General features: G+C 42.0%; 1 protein-coding gene across 1 annotated transcript in view; it reads right to left on the bottom strand.

Moving 5' to 3' along the window:
• Positions 1-16891, bottom strand: part of LOC8037883 (fatty acyl-CoA reductase 1) — a 62633-nt gene that overhangs the window by 40154 nt on the left and 5588 nt on the right. Inside the window, exons 2-3 of the mRNA XM_029991789.4 lie at positions 10494-10588; positions 5835-5951 (exon numbers count right to left, since the gene is read on the bottom strand). Coding sequence (XP_029847649.3) covers positions 5835-5951; positions 10494-10588 — 212 coding nt within the window. The remainder of the gene's footprint in view (positions 1-5834; positions 5952-10493; positions 10589-16891) is intronic.

Here is a 16891-nt window from a genome sequence, read left to right on the forward strand (position 1 = left end):
AAATCTTGGTCAAAATCAAGGTCCGTTATAGTGAGCTTGACTGTATTACCGTCGGACATTGTGTGACGTCCCACGGGAATCAAGAGGTGGCCGATATTTCGGAATGTTTATGTTACAGATATTTAGCCAGAAAAACGGGATAGGTTGGTTTTCCTCTACATACCATTGACTTAAACTTCATATCTGCATACAACATACTCCTCTTAGAACAGACCAAAATCTTGGTCAAAATCAAGGTCCGTTATAGCGAGCTTGACTGTATTACCGTCGGACATTGTGTGACGTCCCACGGGAATCAAGAGGTGGCCGATATTTCGGAATGTTTATGTTACAGATATTTAGCCAGAAAAACGGGATAGACGATCTCTGGGGGGTGGCCATTTTGCTCAGAACTTTACGGTAGATGTCTTTGGACAACTTGAATGAGCTTGAAATGTCTAGGGCTACAAAAGTCATCTGCAAGACATTGTTTCTATACATCTAGAGGATACCTTTATCTTTCCTACATGGGCACCTTAGGAGACAATGTATAAAACCCAAGTGTAAGACGTCTTGGAGGTCTTGAAACAGCTCAAATGAGCTACAAACATCTTGGAGACAGGCAAGTCATCTACAATGTTTCTATATATCTAGGAGACTTCCTCACCTGAGTTCTAGAAGAGTCCCATACTTGGAAACTTTAGAAGACAATGTATAAAACAATGTATCTAAAATATACTGAAGTGGACTGAAAATTTTAGATCACAGAAAGAGACATCTAGGCATCCTTGCTAGATCATCGAAATACCTGCAGAACCTTGTGTATCCAACATTCTCCTGACACCTTGAAACGTCTTGTAGCTACCTTGTGACTAAGCTAATGCATGACTTTTTGGCTACAAAATGTCTTTAAAGATGCCTCGTAAATGCCACAGAGACAGCTACTAGAATTCTAGAAATGGCTAGTCTAGAGCTGCACGTTTTGCAAAGAACTTACAGATGTCTAACATGTGTTTTTGTATTCAGAAGGAACATCTTTAGATTGGTACAGCTGAGGACCTCAAAAATGTCATACCGAAAGCAAGAAATATACATTTCCATGCCAGCTTTACCTTTTGCCTGAATGCCTTTTTAATTAAATTTTATGGCCAAAGTCAACTGAAAAGAGCTTCATAATTTAAAAAAAAAAAAAATATGGCTCCAAAAACTTGTAATTTTTCACACACACAAAAATATTGAGTTAAACTTTTTTTTTTTTTTTATTTTGAGGTGGAAGCAAAGAACCTCAAGTATAACTTGAATACATCTTTAGTGGTGAATTCCACTGGTAGATCTGGATTGGTTTCCAAAATTCATGAGGGAGAAGAAAAACCGATTCAAGGCACCCACTCCAAATCGATGCGCGGAAGATGGAGTTGCATGTTTGGAGCGAACTGCCGGAGACGGTCCATCGTTTAATATAGCCTCTGCATGGAACTTGCCCGAGCTTGAACTTGACGAGCTGAGTGCAATTTCCGACGACCAATTACTACTGTCGCTGTCCACCAGCAGAAGAAACACCCGGCGCATGTCGAGTGCATTTTCCGAACCACAGAGTCCATGTCACAAACTGAGAAAAAAAAAATAGATCTGCGTCTGCCACCTTTTTATACAAGTCAGCTGCCCCAGAATGACGGGGCACACACGCAATCCACAGCGGTGGAGCTAAGATTGATGATAAAACATTAATAAACAAACAGATGTAGCAAACAATGACTTGCACGATGGCATGCGGTGCACAAGGGCAAACTATCAGTTGCGGCAGACTGAACACACCTAACCTTGCATCTGCTTCCTTCTTCAGAACATCTGTTGTTCTCTTTCTTGTTCTTCCTCTTGGGATTGCAGATGTCAGCACATGCGATTTGCCACACCCCAATCCTGCCTCTACACCCCCTGAACCATGCGAGGTAGCAGTATCAAAATATTCTGGTGATCTAGTTGGTTATACATACTAAATTACAAAGTGCTAAGACAAGAACAGACGAAGAAGTGGACAGGACAGGCGCTAACTCACAACTGACGGTTTTATATACAACAAGAAAGAAGGTGAAGATAGTGGCTGGTGATGAAAAACGGAGAAGAAATAATTCTATTTCTAGCCGGGGCGTTCTAATAAAGGAGCTCATTAGACTAATAGGACTAAAACACAGTTCACCAACACACAAATATTAAAAATTAAACAAAGGTATAAAATTTGACCTTATATACAATATTATTTTGTTTTAGTTTTTTGTTTTAGTCCTATTAGTGTAACAAGCTCCTTTATCAGAACGCCCCGGCTAGAAATAGAATTATTTTTTCTCCTTTTTTCATCACCAGCCACTATCTTCACCTTCTTTCTTGTTGTATATAAAACTGTCAGTTGTGAGTTAGTGCACGTCCCGTCCACTTCTTCGTCTGTCCTTGCCTTAGCGCTATTTGTAACTTAGTATGAGGTAGCGGCATACGGGACGCAATGCATGCATCGCATGAACTGGCAGTTGCTATCCGCAGTAAACAAGCGACCGAGCGGACGGGCACAACCCGGGATCGAGCATGCGCAGCGGCACGCTGCCGACGACTTCAAGGGAGATCTGTCAATTGACGGAGAGGTGGCGGCGCGGTCCGAAGCGCTGAACGGAGCTTGCGCTGTCACACATCTGTGAGCGGAAGATGACCTACTTGAGCCGGATCTGCCAGCCTAAGGTGTGCGCTCCAAATCTGCGAGTGGAATTCACCATAAACTCATCCTGGTACAAGCCCAGAAGTAGGACTGGCTCAAGTATAATCTTAGCATGACATATATGACTTCAGTATAGGTCTGCTATGAATAGGTTGTGTACTTTCTGGTTTCAACCAAAAAGCACCGATAGACAGACGCCGGTGAAGAAAATACAAAATCGGGTAAAACTGAAAAACAATTAATGGCCGTTCAATGTTTCCACCCTACCGACGGCTATTTTCTTCCAAACTCTTCTCTCATAGAGGTATGTCAAACGCGTTATCTCCCAGATCCTGCATCATCCCACCGTATATTCGGAGGTCGCTGTTGCAGTGATGTGATTGGCCTAAGCCGTTTTGGAGCACCTTTTGGAGCACCAAAACAGTGTTTTGGAGCAACAAAAGTGGTTTTTGGAGCAGATATTCTTAGAAAAATAAACATATTTGTTTTAAGTTCTGGACGAACAAAGGGCACTTCACTCGCCGCAATAAACAAATTATGGTCAAGTTCAATTACCTGGGTGTCTTTCAACATGTAACTGAAATGCCAATGACATGACACATTTTGCAATGCTTCAGTTAAATTATACATATATATGTACCGTTATTGATAAATAAGAACCAAACTGCACATATTAAAATTTAATTGAAAATGACCGCGTTATTAGTAAATAAGCTGGTCTATTAGTAAATAATCTAGTAGGTTGACTACCGTAGTTATATAATATAATAAATGGAAGCAGTCTCCGACTGATGAAACACGCAACTACTGCAGTGCAATGCGAAATTGTACACAAGACAAAGGTGCTTTTATTTTTGCTTTTCGAAACTTTTTAGTACAAGGCTGCTGCAAGCCTCGCTTTGCCTTTGACTAGTAATGAATTCCCACTTTCAATATCTCCAAAGAGACATCGAGACATCCCACAAGTGAACAGTGCTGTGGCCAATGCCGGGCGATTCCGAAAAACCGCTTGCCACCGTTTAACTGGTTCCCGACGTGCCAGATTTTCGTCAAAAGTAAGCAAACATAAAACAATGGGTTGCAAGTGTCCCGGCTGGTGCCTCTGTCGTGCAGTCATGTTCTCATACACATGAGGGCAACTTCGGCAGGCTTGCATTTGCACGTGCTTCGTAGCGCGAGTGGAGATGGCTGTTCGATCGAAACAGACACCATGCCACTCCGCTCCGTCGCCTAGCGATTCTCAAAATTGTACGCAAAATGTAATTGTCCAGCATACGACAAAAAACAGTCCAGCGGCAAGTGCTTGCCAGGCCGGCAGGCGAGGTACAAGCTAAACACACAGAGAAAAAGAACCTGAGCGAGTCAGGTCAAAACAATATCGCGAGTCAGGGTCAAAAATGTACTTGGAGCGCTTTGTACAACGACTGAAGCACTGAAGCGTCAACACACGCCCACGTCTATCGTTGAAATTGTTTTTAAAAAGACGCGAGACGAGACCACGGTGTAGACGAGACAAATGAACGATGAGAGCGTGAAACGAGAGGTGGCGGGAAAAACTATGCAAGACCGGATGGACGAATGATACAGGGTAGTTTTTGTTGGGCGGCCGTTTGCGCTACCTAGCTCATGCATGCTAAGTTACGGTACTCAGTTTAGTTTCGGTTTTGAAAGACGACCAAAATTTATCTTTTGGCGCAGGCTTGGCGCAGTTTACCCATATTTTGGCCAAATGTAGCAGGATGTAGCAGGGTTCGCCCCTTGGCGCAGTTTGGCGCAGCAATCACGTCACTGCTGTTGTTCTTGGAAAACACTGTTAGGTTAGTGGCCCAGGGTCACTAACCTTGGAGAATTCATCTGTTGGCCTGGGGAACGGAGACGCGTTCCTTGTTATCTGTTTAGTTTCCAAGGGCTTCCGGGGCGTTGGGTTCAATTTGATGTCACCCTGTCTTGGGTTTGCTGGAACTGTTCCATCTTCTTTGGATACGAGGGTTGAAGTGTGTATGCGCTCTGTCCACGTCGCAGTCGTAGAAGGTGCTCCAAAAATCCCGCCGCTCCACGGTAAAACGCAGATCATCTTTTCCCAAGTTTCGATAATGAAGTCTAAACTGAGAAACAATATCAAGCTGCGTGTCTTTTTGGTGATCCTGAGACTGAAGTTAGTGCTGCGGCTACAAACAAAAACATCTTCATCATTTGACGTGCCCATCGAGCTCCTTCAAAATAAGGAGCCTCAATTACTGTCGCCATGTCCGCATACATTGAAGTTGACTAAGGGTGCAGAGACTCGTTTTTTTCACTGATAATCACAGTTTTTGCCTTCCCACGAGCCGTCTAACCGAAACACACCGGTCTTTAAAAAAAGAAATGAACACCGAAAAACGTCTGCCCACTTTTGTCGCGAATAAACACTGGAAAATACATACCATAACTATGATGAATGTAACTGCAGCATGACTGGTATAAGTCCAGTCCCAGTCTAGCATAGCTTAGTAGAATTAGGGCATGACTTAAACATACTCCAATATAAACCCAGTACGATTAGAGTAGAACTCCAGCATGCGCAATAGTAACTCTGGTATGATTTAAGTAGAGCTCCAGAATGACAGATACAAGTCTAGTACCACTTTCCCATGACTCCAGCATGAGAACACTATGATGAGTAACTCCAAAGTGACTGGCATAACTCCAGTCTCACTCTCGTACAACTTCCAGTGTAATCTACATGACACCGATATAGCTCCAGTATATTATTAGTAAACTCCAACATACCCCTATTAATATAGCTCCAGTACGATGAGTATAACTAATGCATGACAGATAGAACTCTAGTATCGCTTTCATATGGCTCCAGCATGGGTCCGCTATGATCAGTGCATGAACAGCATGACTGGCCTAACTCCAGTCACACTCCAGCATGACTTCCAGTATGATTTGGGAATGACTTGCACATACTCCGACATAACTCCAGTACAAGTATGATAAAAATAGTTCCAACAAGTCACTCATATAACTCCAGTATAATTTTAGCACAACTGCAGCAATGAGTGATTAAATCTAATGCGATTCAGGTAGTGTGACTCGGATGCCACCCGCAGCACAACTCCCGCATGACCAAGGCACCTTAGCATGATTGCAGCAAAGGCACCCTCACCTCTGCCTTGAGCAGTGCTGCAAGCCGTTCTTTAGACTTGCACCCTTTTCGGGGCCGGATCAGCAGAAAGATCCGCCTGATTCCGGGGCACGAACGCAGGAGCTTCTCAAGGAGGATCTGCATCAAGATGGAAGTGCGGCTGAAGAGAACAAGTCCCCCATGCACCTGCCCCACTGGAACCAAACCGAAGCCTGCTGTGCCTCACAATTATTCACCTTAATGCTACGCATAAAGCCCAAATTACGTACAATGTGGACTGAGGGGGTTGTTATACAGTGCAATCCACTTATAGCGATAATGAGTAAACCCGAAAATGCAATCGTTATAACCGATTATCGTTGTATCTGGACTAGAAACTAATTGTTTCTAGTCTAGAAACTCTACATACTAATCATTATAAGCGGTATATCGTTATACGAGGTATCATTACAAGCGGATTGCACTGTAGTGTGGTATATACTTTCTCGCTACTATTAGCTGACAATGATCCCATGACACAACCCCGTGATCCCGTCACATGGTATCACTTAATCAAGGTGTCACGTAGTCATGTGACAGTTATGTGATCACGATACTCTGACGTAAAGTGACGTGTTCAGATGACACCATAATGTAACGTGACCGCATGACCCACACTGGCATCAACCATCTGACCACCTATGTGGCAGTGACACAAACCACGTGATCACTGCAGGCACGTGTCATCATGTTTCCGTTATTAGCTGTTCCGATTTTGAATTAGAAACCGGTCCATAAAAGCATCCTGCTTTAAAAGAATGGTAACAGGTTGCAGAGAGTCTCAAGTGTTCGATGAGTGGAAGCAATTGCGCACGATCGCAAATAAATCAAACTAGAGCACACAGAGAGAAAACCTTAGAAGTCCCCAAAAACAGAAAAAAGCCATAGCAGTTTTTAGAATGCTTTCTTTTGTCATACGGTTCTTTCGCTCACCTGTAAATAGTCATCGTTATTTTTATTTATATTCTTATTGCCAAATTCAGTACTCTGCTATCACATGAAGTGCTACTTAGGAAAAAGAAAAGTGGCACACATCACACAAATATTATGAGAAAAATGTAAGCAAAGTTCAATTTTCAGCTTGCTTTTACCCCATGCTATGATATCTAGATGACCACTGCATTTCAAACCCGCACTCCCACAGATGCACACTGCATGATGCTGTTAGCACAAACAAACCAGTGCCAGTTTTTTTTCCTGTTTTTAATTTAGTATTGTTGAAGGATTGATCAAAAGTACTAACATTTGGGGCACTAACTAAAAGGGTAAAATTTGACGCCTGCCGACACCCTTTGAAAAAAAAAAATGTGAAAAAGTGTTGACAACGTGTTTGTGCTAGCAATGTTGTGCAGTGTACTCCTACTCTGTGCAGCGTACGTGTATTTGACTCAGCGTTCAAAACGAGACCAAAGATAATGAAACGTGCACACAGAGCACTGACTAACTGACATCAGTTTTCAGTGCCCATCAAAGCAGGAAAGATAACAGATAACAAAATGTACACTGCAGCATGCCATGTGCGGAAAAGGCTCACAAAACATCCAGTCCTTTTGCAATCAATGCAACGGACAGTTGTATACAAGTTAGTTACTTGCATACAAAATTAGACATCTGTATACAACTGTCCGCTGTATACAGGAACCTGATGAGATTGTAAAATCCTATCTTACGATCCCATCGAGCACGAACAGGTTTTCGCCAAACTTTTACCGTGTCTGGCATGTGCTACTCTTTTTGAATTGTAATGAATCAGTGAGCATTAAAAAGTTTCTCAACTTTGCGCTTTTCGAATTTTAACTACATTTGCATGCTTCATGGATTGAAAATACCCACTAACTGCTCACCTGTTCCCCCCTCTCAGTTATACCATGTTTTCCTCTGCCGACTATACAGGTTCAAGAATCGAAATGTTAGGTGGTGCGGACTGTACGAGGATTTGTTCTTTCGAGATCTTTAATTACGATGAGATGTGGCAAATTCTGGAAATGACATAGTATGCTAATGATAATTTATGTATGATACAAGCTTCTCTGTGAGTTAATAAAGCAGGCGTTTGTAAAATAAGCAACATATGATTTTTTTTTTTATGTGGGGATTATGCACTGGGTGCTCTGCTTGTGAAATATGTACAGTGCATTGTACTCTGCTTGTGTCATATGGGATCCATACCATGACCATTCTAACAATAAACAAAAAAAAACTTCTGAATCAGGCCGCATATCTCGTTCTAAATAACTAGCACTGATGGCCATGCTGGGAAGGGAAACACTTGAAATCAGAAGGAAGAAAAAACGACTCGAGTTTTTTCCTCATATTTTGCAACAATACTGGAATAGATAAAACTGCACATCTTTTAGAGCCCTCCTACATCTCTTTTCGTTGCAATAATAAAGGTTTCTGTATGCAGTTATCAAACAGACTGTTTTCAAAATTCATCCTTCGTTAAGATGTCCCAGAGAGGGGAGACAACCTTTCGGAAAAGATATTGTACATTAATGACAATGATGCTTTATTTTCTTGCTTGTCAAAATACACAGATCCCGACTATAATGCCTACAAAAGCAATGTAGGTACAACATAAAAAAAGAATAAAGTTCATAAGTAGTAAAATTGCCTCAAAAGATTACCAGCTAATCTCTCTTTCTTTGAGTCTGATCCAACAAAGGGGTTGAGAAGGAAGGGAAAACGATGCGGTTGGTCCACAACAAGTAGCCATCAATCAATTGCGGTGGAGCGCCTGCGTCAACAGTGAGCATGACCTTGGCCGAATCGTTCTTTCCTTCCCTGCCAGGCGATTTGCTGGCCGCCGCCAAGGGAGAGAATCTGTTCACCAGGAGAAGCTGTGGTCCAACTATGCAGCAATATAGTCTGCTCATATTACTGAATGTTTCTTAGTGCGGTCATTCGAATGCTGTTTCTCTATGCCTTCAAAAACATTTTTTGCACAATAGCCCGCGTTTCAGCTGGGCAGACCCACTGTATAACATGCAGAACTGCATATAAATGTATACTTGGCTATCCATCTTCCACGTATGTAAAAATATTGAACTGTACATAAAAGTGATTAATGTACATAAAACTCTATATAAAAGTGATTAATCTATGTGAAACTATATTAAGGTGTTTAATCGATGTAAAACTGTATACACAAGTCTTTAGTCAATGTAAAACTGTATATAAAAGTGTTTCATCCAAAGTGAAAGTGTATATAAGGTGTATGGTCAATGTAAAACTGTATATAAAAGTGTTAAATATATGTTAAACTGTATATAAAGGTGTTTATTCAATGTAAAAGTGTACCATAGAATACCGCGCATCCACCCCATTTCACATTAAGCGCCCATTACCAAATTTGTCAGATCTGAGAAAATATGCACAGTACATTTATATGTAAAATTGATGACCGAACAAGTGCCCATCTCCCATTTTTTTGCGATTATCTCCAAAGTTTTAGTGGGCGCTTGCCCGGTATTTTACGGTACATAAAAATGTTTAATTTATGTAAGACTATGCAGTGCAACCCACTTATAATGATAATGAGAAAACCCGAAATTTCAATCCTTATAACCGATTATCACTAAATCTGGACTAGAAACTGATCATTTCCAGCCTAGAAACTTTAGAAACTGATCGTTATAAGCGGTACACCGTCATATGTGGTATCGTTATAAGATAGTTGCACTGTATAAGTGTTTTATCTATGTGAAACTGTATAAAAATGTTTAATTGACATAAAACTATATAAAAGTAAAGTGTCAAAGGTAATGAGATTTGCGAAGCAGGGGACAACACCACCTTCTTTTGTCATTAGTAGCCTGCAGCCTCATGCTGAATAACTGTTGATTGTTTAACTGAACTCTGGCACTAGTTGTTTCCTTGCTCTCTTTTATTCTTGAGCAATAAATCTTTTATTGGGTTTTTCATAGGGAACTGAGGAATACATGTAGATTTACGAAGCATGCCGACCAAGCTAAGAGTCCTATAAAAGAGAGTCAAAAACCTTTTTAGTTAAGCTTTCAGGGCCTCAGACCACTTATCAATTACATCATGACCTCAGGAACACAGGTTGCAAGGCTCGCTTCATGTGGACATATTTAAATCCATGAGCAGAAGTGGATCCACTCCTGAGTAACAGCCATCCAGTGGTCAGCACACAAACTCCGTTTCACTCAAAGACGTACCATAGCGAAAACTACAAGCTCGGGCTCGTAGCCTTCGTGGTGGCACATCTTAAGACGAAACGGAGTACTATCAGGTACGAATGAAACGCGAACAGCGAAGCATATGACCTTCGATACATGTTGCACAACCTAGAGGCAACTAGGAACTGCGGGGCGGAGAGAGTGCGCACGGCAGAATTCCATATCATAGTTTTATCAGCTCCTAGTCGCCCTTAGGAAGCACAGCATGTATCAATGGCCATGCGTTTTACTGTTTGCACTTCATTCGTACTCCATAGTACATCGCCATACTTCTGCCAACCTTGCCTGGTGGGTACCGGAAACGGACGTCGGCTGTAAGCCGGTGCTCCGTCCATGCGCCTTTTTTCCTTGTGTTTTCGTCACCCAAGGTGTCCTACCACCAGCTAGCCTGAATGCGAGGCCTAGGGCAAAGGAGAAGTCTGGAAAGGGCTGTGCATACCTTACCCAGGAAGCCCGTGACCCCCGTGATGAGCACCGCCTTGTCCCTGTAGAACTCCTGCACTGCAAGCTCCTCCTCCCTCTGGCTACAAACTCCTGCGGACACAAAAGCGGAGGTCTTGCATTGTTTTCCGACACACTGCACAACGGCAGGTTCACGCTGGAGTAGCCGTATTTGCTTCGCTTGCATTTCGGTATCATGACCGGCCTCCTCTCTTTACCGACTCATTCATCAATTAAGAAAGCATGTGTTATAGGTTGGGTTTCACAAGAAAAGCCTCACACTTGACTGACACGTGACATCCCGTGACTTGACGTCGAGTTTGGGTGTCGTGAGGCATTGTAGCCACTCAATGTCACACACGCAACATGGGCCCAGGTCATTTGCAACCCATTTCGCGTGTCTCCGAGGTTATGAGGTATGATCAGGACACGCTTTATTGTTTCTATCAGCATAGTGCCAGCCGTGAGGCCGAAATGAGTTGGTAGGCACGTTGAAAGCAAGATCACCCTCAAGTATTTAAAACATCACTGAGAAAAGGAGACCCATTTGCTCTATTTACAGCTTAGACAGACAGTTCCATTTGTTGATACATTTCACAACAAAAGAGTTGCTAAAAGAGTCTGTGTCAAAGCGGTAAGGATTTGTTGGGTTTTGTTTTAGATGCATTACTGCAATTTGCACACTAACATGTTTCCAACAATCAATAACAAAGTTTATCCGAATCAACGTCATCCTGATACTTATAGGCGAGTGACCGTTGCCTCTGCGGGAGACGCAGCAACATGGGACCTTGGTCAATGATGGTGCGGCGATTGTGACCCTCTCCCTCGAAAGTGCATGCTTGTCCACAACGCAGTCGTCTGCTCGTCCACGGCCATTTTAATGCAGTGCTCAAGTTACAAAAAAAAGAAGTGATTACGAAACTGCCTACTGGCACCCATAACGTTCAAAGCCTTAAGAAGCTTCCTGCTCACCTTACTTCAGTGGAAAATCTACAACTTGCAAACGTCGAGCGAAATGTATGTTCCACAAAAAAAAACTCGGCACTCCACAAGGCCGCTTCCACATAAGCACTTTGGATAATTTTTGTGCATGTGACCCCCTTTCCACCAATGATGAGTTGGCAAAGAAAAGAAAGAGAATGCTATACCCTTGCCCCACCATCTAGTTGGTCAAGTCCACACTAATAGCTGAGGCGTCTGTACAAGTGAATGGGAAACACACCAAGTAGAAGCTTTGTACGTGTGGCATGCACCTGCGCATTAAAGGCTTTGGAAAGTGCTCTATGCTATACTGCTCTAAAAGAAACCCTCAGGGCATAAATTCCCATTTATTATGATGTGATGTTGTTCACAGACATCAGCAGGGCATATCGGCAAGGGATTTTTCTGCGGACTTCCAAGTGCTACAGCACTTCAATGAGCCAATGAAATTCACCCCCTCCCCAACCTGCTTCAAAAAAAGGTTTCAAGGAGAAAAATCTAGTATTTGGATCCGAATTTCCAAAAAAAAATCCTCTATGTTCACTAAATAAAAACAAAAACACACACACAAAAAGGAAAATCTCAAGATTTCCCAAAGATCTTGACTTGAAGTTTTTTTTTTTAAATAAAGACACGCTCAGAGGAAGTGCATCATTGAGTCGGCAGTCATGTGACTTGTTTTTCCCAAAGGAATGAACTGGAAGAAACAGGTAAAACTGCATACTAATTACAGGATTAATAACACTAATCGAATGCTCGGCTGCCTTAAATGTAACTTTTTTGGTCCCTTTATTCTTAAAGTTACTTCTTTATAAATCAGAAGTGAGACTAAGCTTGAGCATGCTGCATCCATCTGGGACTAATTCGTTGACTCGCTTGAAACTGCTCAGAACAAAACCGCGTGTTTCATACTAGACATTTATAACCGCATCGCAAGTATAACAATAAGGAAAGATACTTTACGGCTTCCATGTCTTGCACATTGTCGGCCTCTGTCATGTTTGTCTTTTCCACAAAATCGATCACCATATCGAAGCACAACAAAGAAGAAATAACCCACCCACAGCCTGTTTTGGTGCGCCTCAATCATAGTCACAAATTCCCATTTGACACTCTAGAAATTTTATGAATCAAGTGTTAACTACGCTTTTTTGTAGAACTATTGCCAGCTGTCAGTTCTCTACTGCACGAGTAATGGCTTACATGCATGACGTCATTACAAACTGCAGTATGTATATGCCGCTTCTACTTCATTTTCATCTCTCACTTTATTTTTGTAATGCATCTGTTGTGCCCCAAGGGTAAAAATAAATAAATACTCAGCCGACGAATAAAAAAAACATTATGGTTTTATCAAAGAAACAATAAGTGCTATTGTTCAACACCACGTTTCGGAACACTATCCTTGTAAAATTAAATAGCTCACATGCCAGACAAAATTAAACTTGTGGGAAATGCATTATCGGATGGTGTGCTTACAATGAAATATCGAAGGTCGAATCGGCATAAAATAAAGATCTTAGAAACACAACACTGACATCTGCCAATGGGGAATGAGTGCAGCAAAAGAACAGAAATTTCGAGGACCACTCAAAAACTGGGTTTTACTTTTTAGCTCTCAAGAATGGGAAAATAAGTTCTACATTCATATGTGTTCATGAGACTTTACTTGAAATAGTCAAGAGGGAAGCTAAGAAGCTGTGTCGGTCGCTGGATTAGTCGCCTGCTCAGGTCGGTCGATAGTACGAAAAAACTTCACTTTAAACGTCAGTTTTACCGCAAAAACCCATAAGGTTGATTGTTCTATGTGGGTATTAGTTTCCCAAAAAGGGACCTCGTGAAAATCGGTTGCCATGCAATGACTGCTCCATAGACATAGAAGATTTATTGTATTTCTTACCCCATAGGAAATTGCTGCACTGTGTCGAAGAGCACACAAATAATTTTAAGTGAGTCGCCCCCCAGAACATGACAGGCATTTGAGTCAATGGTTTTCTCAAATTACTCTCTTTATCTTAAATAAACTTTTGGCAGATTTCAACAGAGCACCTTTGTACAAAGGAAGGGAGTGTGCACAGGGTCTTGCATTGCACCCATTCTCAGCAACATATATTTTACACATCACGACACAGACCATTTTAGCCTTTTAGGCGGTTCAACTGTAGTAAAATGCTTTAGCTTTAGCCTTGTTGACGACTTTCCTGTGATTTTAGATTGTACTAAACATGTTGCCAACCACTTGGTGTCAAATCCACTGCCTGTATTTGGTAACTGCCCGGCTCCTTTAGCCTTGACACACGAGCTGGCTGCAAATGGGTGCAAACGTTTCCTCGACCTCCTCCTTAATTTTCCGGAAGACAGGTTTTGTTGGTTGTATAAATCCCGTGGAATAAATCTGCTTTTGGCTTCCAAATCTGCCTATTCCAAATTATTACCGTGAATTGGCGCTTCATGAATGGCTTAAAGGGAAGCTGAAATGGTTCTTGAAAAAAAATAAACGAGTTAGAGGTGAATTCTAGGGCATTTTTATTCCGTGAATTTAAATATCATGTTTTCACCGAAGATGTAACTAAATATGAGAAAACACGGAGAACTACCGACCAGTTGTGATGCTGTGCAAGGATCTTTAGGCCGTCAAACGCATGTCGCTTGTGTGGGCAGTGCACGCACTGCAAGCTTGCCAAACATATTTCCCTGCACCGACAGCAGCTGTGACATCCTTTTCTGACCTTTTTGAAAATAGCAAGGGTGCGCATGCATAGCTTTGACAGACGCTGAAGACGCACGAGAGCAGAGATTCAGAAAACTCCTTTAATGACGTAACTCTCCGGGAAGGAGGGGCTTCAGCAGTACTTTGAAAATAGTTTTCTGCGGCCTTCGTGTACCAAATTGAAAAATAATTTCGATATTCGTGATCCTGGCAGCCAAATAAATATGATTTAATTGTTTTTACTCAAATACAGAACTGTTTTAGTTCCTCTTTAAATCCCTGTTCCCAGTTAGCATAGGCTAGCTCAGGCGCTCAAATTTCCCACCTTCAGATGGCAGAGCATCCATAACACCTTCTGACCTCAGTTGCACGCACTTCATTAAAGAAAATTAAAATAGAAGGCGGTGCAAATACGGTGAACATATTCAAGAAAAAAAAAAAAAAAGTTGCTAAGGTTCCATATTTACATAGATCTTCTCATGGCTTGAAGAAAATAGGAAGCAGGGTAGACGTCACTGTTGTCTTCTATGCCCTTAATGCCCGTGTCCCACTAGAGCGGCAAACAGAAACAAACGACAGCGACAAGCCTCAAACCAGAGCCTTTCGCGATTTGAGAGGCTTTGTAGAATAAAGGAGGCTACGGCTCAAACACGAGCATCATGTGCGCGAGGGTATCTTTGGCAGACTTGCAATCGCTCATGCTTACTTCACAAGCACCGAACGACTAAACGCCTGCCAAAGGTACCATCGCGAGCATGCTCCATGAGTTTGAGGCCTGTCGCTTTCTTTTGTTTCTGTTTGCCGCTCTAGTGGGACACGGGCATAACAAGTTGTCTCTAAATTTTGTAAAAATGTCAATCATGGGGGAAGGGTCTCCAGGCTGTACTAAGGGACATCAGAATCAGTTCGTTGAATGCACAGAAAAAGTGTTATATTACATTCCGCTTTCCTGCGGTAAACAGTACATAGGTCAAACAGGCAGATGGCTGAATGATAAAGGAAACACCATTATAATGTAAACAAGGTGGTATCAGGACACTTGTGCATTCCCTGTCGTGACTGTGGGTGCGCTGCCAATTTTGGAGTGCCCCGAACAGAGAAATCACTGAAGCGGAGACGATTGCACAGCTAAAGAAAGATTATGTAAGCACCTCATCGGTTTTGTTATCTGGTAAAGAGCTATGATTTTTCGCACAACGACAGCGACCATGATAAGGGTGCTGGGATCTACTGGTACGCAATTGGATGCGTACATTTTTTCTTGGTTGGTCGTCAAATATAAGGTTGCACCTTGAGGATTACACTTCAATTGCAAGTTCAGCGATTGTGTGTCCTCTTTGTTCTGTCTTTGTGCACTTTAGGTTTTAACCGTCATGCCTCACCAACACGCCCAAGCTTCATTTTGAACAGTTTTATTTTAGCCTATTGCAATTTTTGGATATGAAAACAAATGAAGGCCAGAAAAACTGCCTATGAGGGATTCATTTATGTGCCACATTTATCAGTAATGGCACACTTCCTTCCATCTTGGGGGAAGGGGGGGGGTAGCTGTTTTTTTTTTTATTAATACTTATCTATATGTAAGGCTATTTCGGCTTCTTTTTGCACCAACAGCAGCTTGCACTGACTCATAAACCTAATATCACAGATGCTATTTTCTAGCCTACTCGCTAAAAAATTTGCTGTTTCTGTATTACTACTACTGCAACACAGATTAAGTTTCTGAGCAAAGAAGAAGCATGAGAGTATGGTAGAATGACGTCGAGTGCAAGCAGTGCGATTCCTGGGACTGAAGTAACAGGGAAAACGGCTTCCTCTCTATCTGCGCTTTTGAAACGCCCATGGCAGTCAAGTCACGATGAGCCGATTCCAACTGTGCAGTCAACAAAGTGTCTTGATTGCTGGGTCGTCAATCAGCCCGCTGCCACCGACTGCGACAGCTGTGACAAGCTCAAAGACAAATCGGTTGCGAGATTGTTTCATACACGACAGGAAAGTTTAAAACAGCTCACGACACGGCAACACGGTACTGCAACATGCTGCTAACACATTTTTGCTTTTTTTGTCAAAGAATGTGTTTTGTACTCATTAATAAATTGCGTAATTTGATTTAAAATGGAAGGTCTATAACCGGCCGCACTTGCGACAGTTGTGTGTTATTACAGACTGCAACTTCCTGCGAGCTCAAAAAGGACAGAACAATTAGTGTTGGAAGCTTCCGCTGCTACTTTTATGGCCGTGAACTTGTTACGTAGAAGCCAATAATAAAAATTGTGCATGGGGCTTCTAAATACACGAGTCAAGGAAGGCCTACAATTACATAGCATCCAAATTCCAACCTCCTTGACTTTTGCGTTATCTTCCAACATTATCGGACACTTCCTTGTTGCAAGACATGATATTACATGTACTTTCACAACCATAGCGAAAAGCTTTTCAGTCAAAGCATAAACAGCGTATTTGTCTAATAGTATCTAATATCTAATATTGCTAAAGAAGCCCAACTCACACTTTTAACATTATTAGATATGGAGGCGGAATATTTATATTGGGGGAGGACAAAATGAGAGCGTAGAACCGATGACACAAGAGTAGGATCATTCCATCATGAGTAGAAGGTCGTGTATCTATATTTTTCTTGGTTTTTGATAAATAAAACCAGCCAATTGTTAGTCAATGCCTGTGTTTTCCAGTTTTTCTCT

Source organism: Ixodes scapularis, unplaced genomic scaffold (genome assembly GCF_016920785.2).
Source record: "Ixodes scapularis isolate PalLabHiFi unplaced genomic scaffold, ASM1692078v2 PGA_scaffold7__128_contigs__length_106722199, whole genome shotgun sequence".
In the NCBI taxonomy this organism is placed as follows: Eukaryota; Metazoa; Arthropoda; class Arachnida; order Ixodida; family Ixodidae; genus Ixodes; species Ixodes scapularis.